Source organism: Cibotium barometz, chromosome 32 (assembly GCF_041138505.1).
Source record: "Cibotium barometz isolate CiBa-2024 chromosome 32, ASM4113850v1, whole genome shotgun sequence".
Lineage (NCBI taxonomy): Eukaryota > Viridiplantae > Streptophyta > Polypodiopsida > Cyatheales > Cibotiaceae > Cibotium > Cibotium barometz.
In genome coordinates this window covers 26,665,056-26,684,407 of record NC_141077.1, presented here as the reverse complement: position 1 = coordinate 26,684,407, position 19,352 = coordinate 26,665,056, and the positions used below count along the sequence as shown (strand labels likewise).

General features: G+C 44.5%; 1 protein-coding gene across 1 annotated transcript in view; it reads left to right on the top strand.

The window, feature by feature from the left end:
- Window positions 1–2,850: 2,850 nt before the first annotated feature.
- The window catches only part of LOC147620026 (uncharacterized), a 36,248-nt gene continuing 19,746 nt past the window's right edge, over window positions 2,851–19,352 (top strand). The window contains exons 1-4 of the mRNA XM_086772165.1: window positions 2,851–3,028; window positions 3,095–4,041; window positions 4,200–4,297; window positions 4,449–4,473. Coding sequence (XP_086628291.1) covers window positions 3,411–4,041; window positions 4,200–4,297; window positions 4,449–4,473 — 754 coding nt within the window. The 5' untranslated portion in view covers window positions 2,851–3,028; window positions 3,095–3,410. The remainder of the gene's footprint in view (window positions 3,029–3,094; window positions 4,042–4,199; window positions 4,298–4,448; window positions 4,474–19,352) is intronic.

Genomic DNA, 19,352 nt, shown 5'->3' with positions numbered 1-19,352 from the left:
CACCATCACAATAGAATACCCATTTCCAAGTTTTTTTAGCAAGAATCCCAAGCTTTCTTTACTCTAATTACAACCTCAGTAACTCACGATGCAGCTCTCTTGCTTGTGAAAGGTTAGCAAGAACTGGCATCCCAAAACTTAAGTAGGAGGGGACTCTCCTTAGTTACTTTTTTCTCAGCTTACTATGAGTCTACAGAGTAGGTTACTTCCACACCCATAATTCCATTCCATCATCCTTCAAGGATTTCTCGACTTTGGGGGGACTTATTACCCTAACATTAGGGCATGAGATTGTTGATGCTTGTCTTCTTTAAGCATGGCTAGTAGTCCATGATCTTGTTTCATCAGTGGGCAAGTCTATTTCCTAGCCACCTCTACCTACTTAAAGTTTTAACAACCCCCTTCATGGTGTCTTATATGTCATTTTATAACTCCACATTCTCTCATCCCTTAGGAGACTAGCATTGGTGTCTAGTTACTCCTCTTACGCATCTTAATTTTGGTTGTTTGTATTTGTTGATAGAGTTTAGCATTCCCCTCCTTGAGTTCTTGTAACTTTTACAAGGGATTCATCTTTTACATGTGATTTCTTGTCCTATATGGTAATTTTTAGTCCACTTTTATACTCATGGTGTTCTTTTAGCCATGCTAGCTCTTTATTGTGGCTTTCCTCTTCATAATTTGAAAGCCCTCAAGCACAAAGGTGGCCACCATCTTGTTGCCATTATTTGTTTTAATGTATATTTCTATATTCTCTAATATATCCTTAGTGTAAAGCATTCCATTGTGTTGATCTTGTCATTTCCCCTATTTTATTGAGCTATGTGCATGAAAGATTGAAAATAGAGGAAAATTAAAACTTGAAAATTGAAAAATTGCAAGCTAAAATTAAAAGGTGTGAAAATGCAAAAAAATTGAAGGGGACAAGTTAAATTTGAAATGATGGCAGGATTTAGAGGTAATAAAAACAACGGTTGACTATAAAAAACAAAAGGGCTTAAAAATTTTAGGGAGGGGGGGAGGTAGTGAGTGAGAAAATAGGGGCTTAGGTCATGGCGAGGGTCACACAAGAAGCGTTGTGGACAACTCAATTAGGGTATAGAGATGCAAGTGAAAAAGAAGAGGGGTGCAAAGAGGGGAAACATGTGGCTAGGGGTGCATGGTTGTTATAGGGTGCACGTACGCATGCAATGTGCATGGGATAAACCTAGCCCTCAAATGCAACATGTGCACATCAAAGAGGCTGTAATGATAGGGTAGCAACATGAGTAATAGTGTTAGAAATAAGCTTTTTTCATAGCTAATGAAAAAAAGGGCAACCTTCAAGCTTAATCAGTTTTATTGAAAAAATGCATAGGTCAATCAGTTTTTATAACTAAAATTTCTAAAATTTGAATCTTTAAAATCAAGCTTAGGTAGAATTACAATCAATTTTCTCATTTGGAGCCATGAAAATTATATTAAAGGATCATTTTTTTGACATTGATGAGTAATACGGAGGCATTCATGGCGCAGAGAGAGAGAGAGAGAGAGAGAGAGAGAGAGAGAGAGAGAGAGAGAGAGAGAGAGAGAGAGAGAGAGAGAGAGAGAGAGAGAGAGAGAGAGAGAGAGAGAGAGAGAGAGAGAGAATTCAATGGGATATTATTGCATTTCATGGGATTGTTTGGAAGATCTGGTTTTTGCCGCGTCATGTAACATAAACTATTAAACTTATCAACAAACACTCCTATAATATAAGCTCGTACGAGGACAATGAAGTATATACTCTTGCAGATTTTTGTTCTTTGAAAAAAAATTGATTCTATACTCTTTTTTCTTTTTAAATGTACAAATGCCTTATAGATGTATATCTAATAGAGGCATATATAATTTAGGCTTGAAAGAATATGCTCTAGAAATTGATTAACCAACAAAAGTATAGATTTAGAAAGAGACATGGATGCAAACCTCGTATATGCAAGTGTCAAATCAATTTTGTTAATTATTAAACATTGAGCTTAGTATGCAGTATGAAGTAAAGTTAAGCATCAAAAAGACAATAAACAAGTGGTATCAAAATAGTAAAAGGTCATGTAAAGCACGCCTTTAGAAAGCCATAGTCCTAATTTGAGACTTTGACAATGTACACATAACATCATAAATGATGTAGGCTTGAAAATGTTACATCCTAAGTGAAGTGCTTCTCTTTACATTAAGCCATCAAATTAATATGTATGGTACATAAAATAATAAAATATTATCTTGCAACTAGCTCTCTAATTGATAATATCTTTTATAAAGACCCCTCACAAATGGGCTATAATTTAAAGTGTTCTTTAGAGACCTCCTTAGGCCGGTTACAAAACCATATGTGCATGCCATTTAGGCCACTTGTTAAGGAATCTTGCTTGCATGTCACGGGTAGTGAAACAAGCCATTGATGAGCACAATATGGGTGCATAAACGGGTGGATTTGTAGAGTGCTTGCTAATTGTGTCAACAAGCCCGTGGAACAAATGTGTTCGTCTGGACCCCCTCTCCTTCGCCTCCTTGTCATCCTGGTCCTTTTGAGTAGATCCTCTTGTATTCACAATTTTGTACCCACCTCACTTCTGAATAGCGTTACAACTTCCAAAGAAGCAAAAAAAATACCAATGGGGTATGCTTGTTTTGTTTTTTTTTAAAAAACGGAGAGACATTATTCACACCACTCCATCTTGGAGAGGAGGAGATTTGAAGTGGCACTATCCTTGGCTAGAGTATTCTCCACTAGCACTTGCACTATCCTTGGCTAGAGTATTCTCCTAGGGCTTTGGAGTTTTTAAAACCTCATTTGAAAAATTAAAAAGGGAATGCGAGGGATTCTTTTATTAGAACACAAATTACTTCTTCGCTTTGGTTATGCAGATATTTGTTTGCTCAATTCTATGATCAGCTCTGCAAACTGCATTATTGCCATGTTCCGAATCTCGGCGGTCTTGGTCCTGAGCTCCCAAATCGCGCATCGCCATTGCTGCTTGCAGCTTCTCCTTCCTCATCTTCTTCACAGGTAGGACAGTTCTGTTTACTTGATTGCGATCACTGCATATTTCAAACCCTGGTCTGTCTATGCCAGTGCTGAAACCCTAATCAATGGAGGTGTACATCGCTCAAACCCCGGATTCTTCATAGTGCACTCTGTGGGAATACTGCATACTGTGCGACTCTCTAACCCTGATTTCAACGATCGAGTTAACCTGGCTAATCGCACCATGGCAGAAGTTATGACAAGGGAAGCGATCTTCAAGTGACAGGGGAAGCTCCACATCCAGTCTTCAAGCGACAAGGGATGCTCCACATCTGATCTTCAAATTTCTCTGATTATCGCCTTGCTAATCATAGCTTATTGCTTGTCTTGCACATGTTTTGTTGGTGGCCACGTGCTAGCCACCATGCCGGAAATTCAAGGCGGCATTGGGGTTGGTGACTCTTCATTGACCTCTGGTTATAGACACCTGAAAACCCTGCCTTTCTGTGATGGCCATGCTGCAAGGTCGAATTCTACTGTCTCCATGGCAATGCCATTGCGGAAGGTAGTGGCTGCCCCCACAGAAATCATGCCAGAAATCCAGGGCAGCTTTGCAATTGGCAATCCTTTAAGGGCATATGATCAAGGCCTCCCTAAACGCTTCCCATTCTGTGATGGCTATGGTAATTCAAGGTCAAAGTCTGGTGTCTCTGTGGCAATGGAATCACAGAAGGTTGTGGCAGTCTTTGCCAGAGATGGCTGCAATGACTCAGTGAACAAGGCGGCAAATTCTAGACGATGCTTACAATCTAAGGAGGAGGACTGCTTAGGAGTGGATTCCAAGGCAGTTTCTGATGGCTCTCTATCAAGTTTCACATCTGTCACCACTGGACATGTCAACTCTCCTATATTTTGCCCTTCCATGGCTTTAAGCTCTCCTACAGAGGATGCTACAACACTACACCTAGCGTCTAAAAGTCCTGCCATTGGTGATCGCATGGGCATCCAGGCACTGCCCTCAAAACTGCTTCGAGTGGCAGTGGATGTGGATGAAGGTACACAATTTTCTTCACTTTTATGGTTTTTCATAATTCACCCGCAAGTTTGCTGCTGTTCGCTGTAATAATTCTATGCAATTTGTAAGTTTGCATATATCCAATTCTCAATGCTCATACAGAGTTATGTTGTCATTCTCGTGTCTACTGCCTTGTAGTTCTTGGAAGTTTTCTCTCCAGTCTAAACACATTCTTAGCGGAGCAGCACTGTTTGAAATACGACATATCGGAGTACAACGTATATGACTTTATGAAGGTCTGTAGGTTTGTTTTTCAGGTTTTTATCGGCATACTTAAGAAAGTTCACCACCCATTTCAGTGGCATACACCATCACCAGAAATGTCACAGAAGTGTTTCTAGAGACTTAGGCAAAGCTCTGGCTTGATCTTGTGATTGTGTTTTGCAGATTTGGCGTTGTTCACAAGCTGAAGGTAAGCACTGGTATTTTCTCTGGTTATTGTGATTTCCAGTGACACAATTCTGCCCCACTTAATAGAATATGCAGCTTGCTTTGTGTTTATTTTAGAGCTCAAGTGTGTTTTCATGGGGCTTGATAAGAGGAATGTAGATACTCATATTGTCATTTTTGGTTCATGTGGAAGACTTGGAGGTTCTATAAACTGAACAAGGGCTTCATCATCTACCAGATTATCCTTGTCCAGTTTTCTTCTTAAGCTACCCACACAAAACAGTGGAAATACTCTACATCCCTCTGGTAGCTTCAACTTGTAAGCAACCTTATTTATCTTTCTAATTAATGAGAAAGGACCCCAATACCTAGGGGATAACTTGGGGCATTTGGCCGTTTTTAGGGTTTTAGAAGTATTAGGTACCTTTAGGCATACTTTATCATCTTTAGTAAACTCTACCCTTCCTTGGTATGAGTCTAATAACTTCTTGCTCTATCTTGAGCCTTCTTAATGTTGTCTTGAGCCAGCTTAACCATTTGGTTTTATCTTCAAGAAAGTTTTTAGTTGATTGTACCTTTTCCAACTCTAACCCAATTACTACTAGAGCTCTAGGCTATAATCCGTACATCATGATAAATGGACTGAAGCCCGTAGTTGAATTGTTTGCATTGCTATAGTTAAACCGTAATATTGGTATATACTCTTTCCAATTAGTTTGCCTCTTGTTTACATATGCATGAAGCATATCCTCAATGATTCGACTGACAATCTTGGTCTCACACTTTGTGTGTGGATACTCAACTGTGCTTATATGCAAACTCTCAAAAACGGTCCTCTAAAAGTGACGTGAATTTTACTATCCCGAAACCCGATCATTAATACTGCTGGTTGATAGCCCATAAATGGACACACCACAAATAGATGAGCTAACTCGGGAGTATTCACATCTTTCTTGGTTTGAACAAATTGGTTGAAGTAAAATGAGCCATTTTTGTCTATCGATCAACTACCATCCACGGACTCATGGCCTCCTTCTGATTGTTTAGAACACCACTAACAGACTCCATTCCAGAAGCCACGAAAAAAACTTTATCCATTTGTGCATTTGCAACGAGTGCGTGTATCCCAGAGATCTTAATCATTCACTTAATCAATAACACAATGCAAAAATAAAGAGATGCAAGATTTGTGCCTTGTGTGTATGAACACTGTGGATCCGAGTTGAACACACCACACTATGGGTTGGAGATGGGCTAGTGTTCCCATACTTTATTGACAAAATAAAAATTTGTCAAGTACAAAGCTTTGCTGGTACTTGAGTATAATTTTCTTGTGGTATGAGACTTCCAATACAACAAAAAACAAATAGCACATACACTCTAGATGGACCAAAACAGGATACGAATGATTAGGTCCCTTATACTTCTTTAATTAATTCACATGTAATGTGTTGTTGAACAGGTTTGGTAATCTGAGTCTGAAAGCCACTTCATTGATCTTTCTTGTGATCTTGAAAAGCCCATGGTAACTTAGGGGGTAAGATCTCTCTTTTCCCGATTGCATTAGGCGTTGGGTTTCTCGAATTTTGTTTAGTCTCAATCCTCTTCTTGGAGATCCATCTGGTAGCGATGTTTGTCGGCAACCTTTTTATGCTTCTTTGGTAACCTTTCTATACTTCCTGGAGTGCTCTCAATGCTTGTTTGCATGTGCATAGATCATTTCAAGCTCTGTGACATACTCATCAACATCCTTTTTCTCAAGGATAGGTGGAAGTATCACTCTCCCATAGATAGCGTCAAAAGGAGACTTTCTTGTGGAAGAATGTACGTTAATATTGGAGGCAACTCCATCTTTGGTAGATACTTCTCCCAAACTGGTTTTCGACCAGCTACATAAAGTTTTAGCAAATCCAATTTGGTGATTTGCAATCTCGTTTTGCCAATTCGAGTGTGGGTGATAGGCCAAGTAGAAGCTCAACTCTGTGCCCATACTACCAAAGAGAGCTCTCCAAAAGAGACTTGTATTTGTGGGATCTTTGTCATGACAACAGATTGTGACATGCTATGATGCTTAAACATTCGTGCCAAAAAGGTCTTACCATATGTTTAGCTTTAATGGCTTTGGGGATGGGAATAAAATGGACCTACCACTAAACTTGTCAATTATGGTCCAAATGACATCGTCTCCATAGGGTGGTCTTGGAAAATCCATGGTATACACTCCTATGGTGGTTTAGAAGGGATAGGGAAGGGCTGAAGCTACCTAAAGCTCTTTTGCTTATCAAATGTTATTTTTGGCACGGCAAACGCTATTGCACACATGCCTTGATATCCTTCCGTATTATTGTGCAGAAAAATTATTGATTCAAAGCTTGTGTAGTGGCCAAAATGCCTCTATATCCCGCATACGAAGGTGTATTACGTTCTTCTATTTGTTAGCTCACATGGTGTATGTATAGTTAACCTAGGAGAACGAGTATCTTCAAACATTGCTGAAAGTCTTTATGAATGACCTTTCCGTTAAAGTGGAAAGCACATATGAGCCCTTGTCTAGAACAAGTTAGTTAGGGATTCCCCGTAGAGGGTCATGGTTAGGTGTGCATGTCCTGTGCGTTTGTGTAACCCTCTGGAATGATGTAGAGGTGTACCGGCCATTTGTTAGGCTTCCAGCCGGATGCATGGGCACCAGTCTAGGTCAAGAGATAGTTTGAGAAGTTTGTCTCATGGACAGCCATGTAGGGCTTATCCAAGAGCCACCAAAGAGTCCATGGCTATTAGGCCTAGTCAGAGGCCAAGCCCTAGGTTATAGGACAGCCTTCTAAAGGCCCATGGAGTCTTGTTGGCGGCTAGTAGAAAGGGCTGCCCAGCAGCACACGTGTAAATGCGATAGCATTAAATGCTTTTTTATCCTAGTCGTGAGCAGATAGATAGGCCGACAACAGTAGTAGCAAACCAACTGGCATATGGGGGTCATATATAAGAGATCTCCAGCCTCTTACATTGTCACCATTTGGGCATTCTCAGTGCTTTCTTCCTTTGGACTAGCTTTGGACCTATGGACGAGCTCCATAGTGGACATGACGCCTTATGGTAGGGGGCTTATGGCTACGCCAAGGGTCATGTGGGCTGGCACATCATGGCAAGTGACTTATGTGTACGTCGAGGGCTAGTAGGCTAGATATGTGAGGTTGGGGATTTCGGTCTGCACCCATATTCAGAGTATGATATTTGGGTTGGCTTGGGGATGTAATGTCTATGCCTAGAATGATTGCCCGTTACAAGCTAAATGAAAGGGAGATTGTCCAGCACATTCTTATGTATGGCATACTTGCATGCCTGGAACTGTTTTCGCGTGAACTGCTTTACTACTTGTAAGATCTATGTGTCTAGTTTATGGGCAGGGGACGCCCTTTCGTGAACCGTGCGGGTGAATCTGTATTCTGACCTTGCTTGTGGTTGTAGACAGGTGATAGGTGTGACTCTAAACTCTTTATTTAAGCTTAGAGTTATAGTTCACTTTGCTTGTCACGTGCACACCCGTGCCATGTCATAAACCTCAGCATGAACATCATAATCCTTGATTAGGATAGCATATGAGGCTTAGCATGGGCATCTACAGCCGACCAACATACATCATTTTTATATAAATTAATTTGTCCAATATAGGTCAACAGCAGTCCAGATGGCTGACCTGCAGCCCACGAGCGTATATAAGTAGAAGTCATAATTTGCATTGCATCATATCACCTTTTGAAGAAGTTAGAAGGCAGTAGAAGCATGTAGAAGGCCGGAGGTCACCCCTACGGGGTAGTCCTAGAAGATGTACAGCCTCTTTAAGTCACCTTTTTCTACTATAATACAAGAAAACCCTAACACCAACTCTCTCTCTCTCTCTCTCTCCCTCCCTTGTCTTAATCATGATTATTCAGCATCTTGTACTTAATCATGCTTAGGGCTATGGTTTAGTATAGTACTTCCGTGCATGCAACATTGCTCAAGAGTTTGTGCGGAATTTCATGGTTGCTTCTATAGTAGAAGCAGACATAATCCTAGGGATTCATTGGTTTCACAAGTTTTATCCAGACATTGACTGGGAGCAACACCCTTTCCGAATCCTCTGAAATGTGTCCAAGACTCATGTCATCATCAAGTGTGAGCCATGGATACCTAATTTTCCTCTCATAAGCCACATGCAGGCGAAGCTGTAGGCTAAACGAGAAATGTGGATAAGTGCACACTGCGTGGTGATCTATGTTCGTACCACCTAGAGAGCCACTAGTGCTTTTGAGAAGTTCAAACCCTACATGACCGATTCCAGAAGGTTTTCCATCGGGACAACCTCCCAAGCTTCTATTGTCTAGCTTGGAGGATCACAGAATAGATCTCTTGTAGGCTCGGAACCACCAAGTAAGTTTTTGTATCACTTGAGCAAGGCTATGGAATCGGAGTTGGACCACTAACTCCAAGAATTGTTGCAATCAGTGTCATACGTTCCAATGTGTCTCCTTTTGTAGCGCCAATCCTTTTGTCAAGAAAAAGGATGGATCTTCGAGACTTTTTGTGGATTATCATCCTTTGAATAAGCTGATAGTCGAGCAAGTTCCTGATGCTTGGGATTGATTATATCCTAGAGAGGATGAATGGCGCCAAGGTATTTTTGAAGCTTGACCTGAAAAGGAGATGCCATTAGGCAAGGATTGTCGATGGAGACATCCCAAGATAGCCTTCTGCACCGAACGGCCCCACTATGAGTTTGTGGTCATGCCCTTCGGTCTGACAAGTGACCTTTAATTGATAATGCATGTGTTCAAGGACTTGATTGAAAAGCGTGTTTTCATTTTCTTGGATGACATACATGTAATTTCAGCTACAGTTGAGCAACACGACATTGACATCAAAAAAGTGATGAAGTTGTTGGAAAGCAATGAGCTTTATGTTAATGAAAAGAAATTGGAGTTTTACGTTGTACCTTGGATATATTATTAGTGCCGAGAGTATCCGATTAGATCACTGAAGGTATTAGAGCTATAGGCTAAGGAGGATGAAAGTGCTCCATTGTGAGCGTGTGCACACAGAGAGAGAGAGAGAGAGAGAGAGAGAGAGAGAGAGAGAGAGAGAGAGAGAAAGTTATATTAACGTCCACGGGAGGCCGAATCCGACCTATGGGACAGATCAGGTACATCCATTTACATTCCACTTTGGGTATCGATGCCAAAGAGGCATAAAACTGAAAAAAAATAACTCAAAATGAACTCTTAAGACTCTTAAGAGTTTAAGTTACAATGGGTTCTATTGCATCTAGTTCGAAATTGAGGTTCAAAATAAAAATAGCTATATTTCATCCATGGATGGATTTGCTCTTGAGGGGGGTGGGGTACGGAATTCTTTAATGATTGCTTGTCCTCCTTTGTATATTGCCCATTTGCCATTCTTTCTTGCTTCTCTAACTTTATTCAGCTCTGCCGATTTGTTCTTGAGTTGTAGCGGGGTGAGTTCATCAACTATCCATACCTTTGTCCCTTGGAGAGACCTTGTTTGCTTCATCACTGCTATTTTCTCATTGTTGTCCATATAGGAGACTTTTGCCTATGTACCCTTTACTATAATAGAGATAGGGTCTCCTAAGTCCACGAAGGGGACTACTTTGCTCAGTTGTGCTGTAAGTACATCTGTATCTAATATGTAGTCTTCTCGAAGCTCTTGAGCTATGTCTTCCCTATCCCAGCCTTGAGGAAGACCACCGACTCTGATTACCTTTTTGTTACTTTCCATTCGTTCCTTTTCTTTGACCGCTGATATGACTTCTTTAACAAAATCTTGTGAGTTAACTGAATTTACCTTTGAAACATGGTTTGTCGTTTCTGTTTGTAGTGTTGTAGGTATGGGACCTTCTCGTGCTTCCTCTTGCTTCGTCTTCATGGCTTGCACTTGCACTTTCAGTTCGTTGATTTGTTCATCTTTCTTGATAGTCTCGTGTTTCAGTGCTGCTAATTCTCCCTAGAGTTTCTTCAGTTCTTGCATGAGGTAGGCTTCCCATGGTGTCGGCTTGCTCACGGGTGGAGGAATGGGCGGTAATCGTGAAGCGGTGATTGAGGCAAAAGACTTCTTACTTTCCATGTGTTGCTGTTGATAAAGGAGAGGGCTGTTGGTGGAACGAGTCCCCCCTCAAGGGTACCCTCTCCCCTTTGGGGGAGACTCAGAAAATGCGACCTACAAGATGCTCAGCTACAGGTGCAGGGGAGAGTTATGTTGCTGCCTTGGGGGCCTGAGCAAGCGTGGGTGGCGAAAGGGACGCAGAGGTAGAGAGAGAGAGAGAGAGAGAGAGAGAGAGAGAGAGAGAGAGAGAGAGTTATATTAACGTCTACGGAAGACCCCAAGGGCCTATGAGACCAAAAGTAATACAATGGTATCATGGATATATTGAGCCATGGAAACTGAAAGAAAAAGTACAATGAAAACATCTGACAGTACATGTGATCAACAGATGATCCTGTGTAGAGTGAGATATGTTGTGATCAGTTAATGTCGATACCCGCCTCGGCCAGAACCAATCTGATGGTGGAGTGAATGTTAGGCCTTTGTGATGGGAGCGTGACATGTCGGCGGAGAACCTCACGAATCCGTCTGTGTGGTGGAGGGTCCTGATGCTCTGGGTAGGGGACGTCTGGCTCGCAGAATGGATCGAGCTCTCACTAAGAACTCCTCTGGGGCGTGTAGCTGGAGCGTGGGTACGGGTGGTGGGCTCTGATGTCGTAGTAGAGGAATTGTTGTGGGCAATAGATTCCAATGTGGATGTATGTACCACAAAAAGAAATCTGTGATGGCTCTTTGTGAGGTGTGCTGTCGGAGCCGGGGCTGCCTCTCAGCATGCTGCCTCAACACTACATTCCTGTGTCGTCTGAGCTCCATCAAGTACGTGCCCAAGCACCTCTGATCCTCAAACTGTATCACCCGTGTGAGTGGTCTAAATCCCTCTCGGAAGAGGCAATGGCATCTCCCCCGTATCTCATAGAAAGCCGGGCAACTGAGCATATAATGGGCCTCATCCTCTACTGCTCCTGTGATGCATACTGTGCATGTCCTCTCCTCATGTGGGATATCCTTAGCTCTGCTAGTCTCTACTCTGAGGCGGTGGGAGGATACCCTGAGCTGGCCGATCGTGATACGCATGGCATGTGACATGTGTATCTGTATGTATCCTGGGATCTCAAAGAATCCATCCCCGGAGAGTCTCAAGAAGTGATCTTTGTAGAACTCACACTTCTTACCAATCTCTAACAGAGACACCCATGTCTGGTGTATGTGTAGTCCGAGTAGATCTAACCGGATGATCTGGTTGATCTCCTGACGTGAGAGATCAAGGTATGAGGAATCCAGGCTATACTGAAATGGGGGGGAGACGGTCCATCTGTATGCCATGTGCATGAAACCACTCGACTACCTTAGAGTACCATGCATGTGTCGGTAATGGTGGTGGCCGTTTTGCTAAGGAGGAGGGCAGCCTAGCTTGTCTCAATCGCTTCCTCTCCCTCTTGCCGTATAATTGCATAGAGGACTCTAGTGCTAGTCGTGGGAGGCGATCTCTGTCAAGCGTGTATACATGCTGAATATAAGTGTGACTCTGAAAAAGGGCATCTATAACCAGTGGGGCCACCCCAAACTCTGCATGCAGAATGTCATGTGGTACAGATGGCTTACTCCTGATCATGCGTGACATCATCATCACCTGTAGCCTCTCTATGCTCCTCCAATGATCCTTCCCTAGGCCTGGCCCCCAAAGGGCTGCACCATACATAGCCGTTGGTCGTTAGAGTATCAAAGAGCCAGCACTTAGTGCGGGGTTCTTGGAAATGTGCATGGAAACTCTGTCTCTCCATACGGGCTAGGGAGGCGTGCCCCCTCGCAAGTCGGTCAGTGGCAGTTGTGGTCATGCAAAACAAAGGGCCTGTAAAAGTGACTCCTAGATACACATACTTCTGCACAATCTCTACTGGGGCATCGTTGTATATGAAAGAAAATCGTGAGGCGACTGCATAAGATGTGTTGAAGACCATAACCTTGGTTTTGCCCAAATTGACCGTAAGGTCCGTCTCCCTGCAAAATTTGTCCAATGCATTTAAGTGTTTCTGTAAACCCTCGGCTGAATCTGAGATCAAGAGAATGTCGTCAGCATATAGCAATATGGGCACTACTGTTTGAGCCAATGGTGAACCTCTACCTCCAAATCTATCCACAAATACTGCGATCTCATCAATGTATAGGCCAAAGAGTGGGCAGCCCTGCTGAACCTCAATAGTGCTACATATATCTCTCAAGGTTCCACCAGGTGCACGTACTTGGCCGAGTACTGCCTCATATAGTGCCATCACACCCCATATCATCTCATGTGAGAATTGGAGCTCCTGCAAGCATTCTATTAGACGAGATTAAGGGACGGAGTCATAGTCACAAGGGACGGGGGACGGGGACGGGAACGGGACAGGGGACGGCCATATGTAGGGAACGGGGATGGAGGTAGGAACAGCACTTAAAAATTACTTTGTCAGTACAACCCACTCGCCTATACGGGCAAAGCTTGCATGCCCGTGGCTGTGCACCACCTCCATGAGGGGATGGGGTGTGATTGACCTCCATGAGGGGATGGGGTGTGATTGACCTCATCCCACCATGTCCATCCCGTCGTCCTTCTACGGGTAGTTGGAACTTGAAGAGCCACTACCACAAGGAGGATGCCATGGATGATGGGTGCCTCCTTGTCACTTGATAGCTTGAGAGAGAGAGAGAGAGGGAGTGAGGCTTGAGCCTTGAAAGTTGAGGGAGAACTTGAGAAGTTGAGTGTGAGGGTGGGTGGGTGTGTGTGTGTGTGTGAAGCTTGAGAGAGTGTGTGTGAGGGAGAGAGTGTGTCTTGAGAGGCTACAGCTTGCTTGTGTGAGAGCTTGAAACTCGAGACCTTGGCCCTTGAGGCTTGCCGCTTGAGGGAGAGAGAGTGTGTTGTGTGTGTGAAGCTAAAGCTTGAAGTGTGAGAGGGAGTGTGTGTGTGTGTGTCTTCTTATAGGGAGGGAGGCAAGAGAGAGGCCAAGGCCCAAAGCCTCAAAGGCTCAAGTCCTATGGGCCAAGGCTAAAGGCCCATGAAAAGCCCCTCCCAAATAGCCAAAAAAAAAGGTCAAAAATGTGACCATTGCCCAAACATTAACCTGCGGCGTTTCCATGCAGCCGTCCCCCACAACCGTCCCCTCCTAGATCTGTCCCCGGAACGCTGTCCCTTGTGAGGGACGCCCAGCTGGGGACGTCCGTCCGTCCCCATCCCACAATGTTCCCGGGACGGCGTCCCCCGGTTCCAAGGGTCCGTCCCCTCCGTCCCCTGTGACTATGGATGGAGTCAATGGCTTTGTGGCATAGTCACAGGGAATGGGCATTTTTAGACTCGGGAATGTTGGGGATGGCAGCATCTTCCCGTTCCCATTCCCGTCCCATGTCACTCTATAGTCACAGGGAATGGCCATTCTCAATCTTTTCCGTCCCCGTTCCCCGTCTCCATTTTGCGTCCCATGTGACTATGCTTTGCGGAAATCCACAAAGCAGCAATACACATGTCTCTTTGAGGACCTCGCCGCCTCTATGATAGCTCGTAAAGTAAAGATATGGTCCAGCGTGGAGAAGTTTCTCCTAAAGCCTGCCTGGCATGATGCTCTGTTTTCCATCCTCTCTGCCATAGAGCTCGCCGGTGGTTTTGCACTCTTCATCATACCATCCATTTTGGGGTTGGGATCCCACTGGCAAACTTGCTATGGAGCATGTGGTGTAGGGGAAGCTGGCATGGGCGGAGTCATGGATGATGTAGGAAAGTTGGGATGTGATGGTGGAGATAGGGAGGGATAAGTCGAGAGCTGAAATGTGGCGGGAGAGGTGGTCCTCATAGATGTGGTCAAGATCATGATGGAAATGAATTCGGGTGAAGGTGGTGACAGGGGGTGTGGGTGTGGGCGGTATGATGGGGCATGAGATCATGAAAGAAAGTAATGCATGGTCAGCTAGTATGGGGGGAGGAGGGATGGTGAAGTCCGAGATGTGTGGTATAAGAGCGGGAGATCCAATGAGGTAATCCACCGTACTAGTGCCTCCCCCATGCGGAAAAGATGTAAGGCTGTCCGACTGCAGCCATCTAGACAACCCATTATATATAACCAGCTCATGCATAGCCCCCATCTCCAAGAAGTGTCTACCATATGATGTTGCATTCCCTCATGTCCTCCAGTACTGCCCCATAGATTTTGGCTATTGCGTAACCAATCATGATAGTCCTGTAGTTACATGGATCCATGGGATCTCTTGCTTTGTGGATGGGGACAATGGTGTTGGTAGTCCAAGAGGGTGGGAAGCCTTCATAGAGTGCTTTGTTAAAAAGACTGGCAAGAATGGGAGCCAATACATGTCACATGCACTCTGCACTCAGTGCATGGTGACAAGATGGCTCATCATCAGCAGTGCAACAATTGTACAGTATCAGAACCCAGTAGGATGATAATTGTCGTATGCCGTGACCCCATTGTACATCCTCAGTCCAGGATAAGTCAGGTACGAGCTACGTAGGTCATTCCTCAGCCTTAGCGGGTCAGTCAGCCAGTCAAGTCCCTTAACCCACTTGGAGAGAATCATTGAGTCAGTAGAAGCCTTCGGGTTTGCATCAGAAAGCACTCTGCATTCTGCATAATATGCATTCATATGCCTGTGCATCATTTAGAACATCCCAGAAGCCTTAGGGAATTTACTAGGATTTATCTGGTATTTTTCCCATATTTTATGGTATTTATTGGCATTTATAAACATAAAGTTTATTCAATTATGACCAGCCAACTTGACCAGCCTCTAGTTAGTATAAATAGGCTTGCATAGGGCTTAGTTTCTCATTCAGTCTTCAGTGTGCTAAGAGCTTTCCTCCTCAGCCCTAGGAGTTCCCTTGCCTTCAGCACTAGACTAGTCTCATCCAGCCCTTGGAGTGCTTGAGTTTGCTTCAGCCAACCTTGGTTCTCCAACGCATGCAATTCAGCAGTCCCTACAGCCATAAGCGCATCAGATCACCCCCAATTAAGCATAAACACCTGCGTTTTCTGCATGTGAATCAGCCGCCTACAGATCAGCCTGCGTTTACAGATTTTCAGCCCTTCAGGTCAGCGTTTCTGTCCAGCAGCAGCCCAGTAGCATTGCGTTTCAGTCTACAGCAATTCTCAGCCCTGAATCATCAGTTTACATGAGTATCCAGCCTTCATTGCATCATCTACATCTGCCCCAGCCATCTGGTGAAGGTAACATAGCATTCATAAGCATTTACAGCATTCTAACATAGCTTAGAACAGTCCACCATCTTCTTTTCTCAGCCTCAAGTGTGCAGCCCTTCCTCATGCCCTTGGGAAGAGTGCATAGGCTCGAGATCAGTTCATCGAGGTGTTTCTACAGCCGTGTACAGTTCAGCCAAGCTCCGATCCTCCGAGATCTTGCGTTTGGCTTATCTACAGTCCACAGTCATTCTCTGTAAAGAAATAAAGCAAATACTATCTCGTTATCGGGATAGGGGGCCCTTCAGTGGGTAATTCGGGACCCAATCTGGTGTACAGTTCTCATATCTCTCTCTCATATCTCTTTTAAGTTTGAAGTATTAAAGTGGATTGCTAAACTCACGAAACTCAGGATACAGAAGACGGTGTGAGCATTTGTGTGACAGGATCTTCCAATACAAAGACTTCCGGTGCATATCACATTGGTATCAGATTCAGATTGTCCACACACACCGTATCCTAGCGTGGGGGCATCCTTGGATGGTTAGATTGCGTTCCGGCACGACCACCGACTTCAGCATCATGTCTACAGAAGAGAGTACTCATCAGCCGGAAGACGTCTCCCCCAAAGGAGACCATGTCCTCCCGCCTACAGCAGACACCATAGCTCTTCTTAGAGCTCAGAACCAGCTGCTCATGGAGCGTCTCCAACTCTTGGAGGCAGCAGCAGCACGTCCTTCTACACCTCCAGCAGCACCCGACTACATCTCCCTCTTCTTTCAGATGGAACAACAAAGGAGAGAGGATGAGGCTCGAAGGAAAAGAGAAAAAGCAGAAAGACGGAACTATGAGGAAGCCCAACGCAGGATCGACGAAGACCGGCGTTAGGCTGAACTCGCCGCTCGAGAACACCAACGTGAGCTTGATCGAGAACGTATGTTACTCGAGCACTAACGGGAAAAGGAGGCCATACACTTGAGGTATTAGCAGCTCTCCTCAGTCTCCCCAGTCATAGGTATCACCAGCCAGCAGTCCGCAGCAGCATCAACCACCATCATTCGCAGTCAACCAAACTTCAGTAAGTATGATGGTAAGTGTGATCATTCATCAGTTAATCAATTTATTCATCAGTTTAATGCTTATTTTCCATTAGCTAGGATCACAGACCCTCAAGACAAAGTCCACTTAGCGGCTCCCCATCTCACTGGTGAGGCAGTCACTTGGTGGCAGCATTGGTCTAGTATTCATACAGACCAGGCCACAGGTGTCAGCCTTTGACTGGGACATCTTTGTCCATGACCTCAAGACCAGATTTCTCCCGCCCCAGTACATGACCGGTCTGAAAGACGAGTTCTATGGACTCAGACAGAACGGATCCCCAGTGCTTCAGTTTTCCGGTAACGTTATTACTTTAGCACAGCAGTTAGGGTTATCTGAGCAGGCTAAGATGGAGCAATTCATTCGTGGATTGGACTCTAACATTCGGTTCACAGTTCGTAACTTTTAACCAAGTACATATGACCGGGCTCTGACTCTCGCTCAGAATGAAGAAATGAAGCTTAACGGGGGCAAGACCAAGCAGTCATCTCAGTCCAGTACCAAACCCCAGCAGCAGCAATCAGCTGCACAGACAGGGAAAGGTAACGCGTCCTAAAGATGCTAAGAAGGACAGCAGTAATAGCTCCAGTTCAGGGGGTAAGAAAGATAAAGAACCTAAGAAAACCCCTGATGAAAAGGCTAAAGCAGGCATTACTGGAGGTTATCTTCATCCAGAGGAGCAAAGGAAGTACTAGTCAGAAAATAGATGTTTTTCTGTCATATTATAGGGCATGGTAAGAAGGATTGCCACAAATGGCAAGCGGCACAAGCCGCCAAAGCTCCTGCCACAGTTGCCACAGCCTCCCCAACTCCTCCAGCCCCGCGCCTACTACCTCAAATGCAGTTCAACTTTTACCTTCCATGCATCCTATGCCATCCGTGGTATTTGATGCTAAGCAGGAGGGTGAGAGCGATGTTGCTTAGAAGAGCGTCATCCGAGCTTATGGCTCTGTCCAGGGCCGACAGTTTGTAGTCCTTTTCGATATGGGTAGTTATGAAGACGCCATCTCTCCCCAGTTGACTAATAAATTGAACTGCACATTAGTCCCATATCATCTAGATGTGGACGGGTTTACACCTGGTCTTCGCACCCACATTTCCCAGAAGGCACAGCAATTTGCCTTTGAAGTTCAGAAGGCCTCATTTCAACGAGATTTCATCGTCTCACCTCTGCTGGGGTGTGACATGATCTTAGGAATTCAGTGGTTCCGTCAGTATGAGCCTATTCCCGATTGGGGGTAGGACACTTTTACTATTTGTAAAGGTTTTCCTGAACCTGTCATGATTTGTGGGGATAGAAGCATTCTTGGCATCCCATTGATTTCGCATCTCCAAGCCAGACGAGCTATCCGCAAGGGAGCCGAAGGAGCACTCCTTTATGTTCGTGCTCAAACAGCCCCTCCCTCATTAGTAGCATCCGTTACATCTTCAGTCCCTCAGTTAGCAGACCTCCTATCCAGACATCAGGACATTATGCTTAGGGACGATCTCCCGCCCAGTCTCCCACCCTCTCGCCCTGAGGACCATCACATTGATTTGGTCCTTGGATCAGATCCTCCTAGCAGGTTTCCCTATCGTCTTTCCAAGACTTTAGAGGGCGAGTCAGAAAAGTAGTTATCTGAGCTTCTCCGAGCCGGATTCATTCGGCCTTCTTTCTCCCCATTTGCTGCACCTATCCTATTTGTCCAAAAGAAGGACAAGTCTTCACGCCTTTGTGTAGACTACAGGGCATTAAACAAACTCACTATCAAGAATAAGTTTCCTATGCCAAGGATAGAGTACATTTTGGATTGTTTAGACGGTGCTAAGTTTTTCACGAAGATCGACCTCCAGAGTGGTTACCATCACACATTTTTGAAGCTGACATTCCAAAAACAGCTTCTCGGACAGTGCGAGGTCGTAGTCATGCCTTTTGGGCTTACAAATGCACCCGCAACCTTCAATAAGATGATGTCTAGGATTTTCGTAGTCCACATTGGGAAGTGTGTTTTCATATTGATGACATACTAGTCTTCTCAGCCAATGCGGAGCAGCATGAGAAAGATGTGGAGAAAGTCTTGCAACTTTTGCGAGATAATCAACTCTACATAAACGCCAAAAAGTCTGTCTTTGGTGTTAAGGAAGTTCAGTATTTGGGCTACATCATCGGTTCCGATGGGATTAGACTGGATCCATCAAAGGTTCAAGAGATCTTAGATTGGGACATTCCTAAGACCGCCCAAGAAATCCATTCATTCGTAGGTCTTTGTGAGGCCTATAGTACCCATGTCCATCAGTTTTCCAACCTTGCAGCACCTCTTACCGACTTGCTCAAGGGGGTGAAGACTCGCAAGCAAAAAGTCTCAGTTACAGGCAAGGCGCGTGATGCATTCCGTGCACTCCAGAAAGCTGCCTCAGAAGCACCTGTATTAAAGTTAGCATCATGGGACGAACCTTTGGAGGTCATCACCGATGCCAGCAATGTAGCCATAGTTGCAGTCCTCCAGCAGGACAATAGACCCGTGGCATATTACAGTAGAAAGTTGGATGT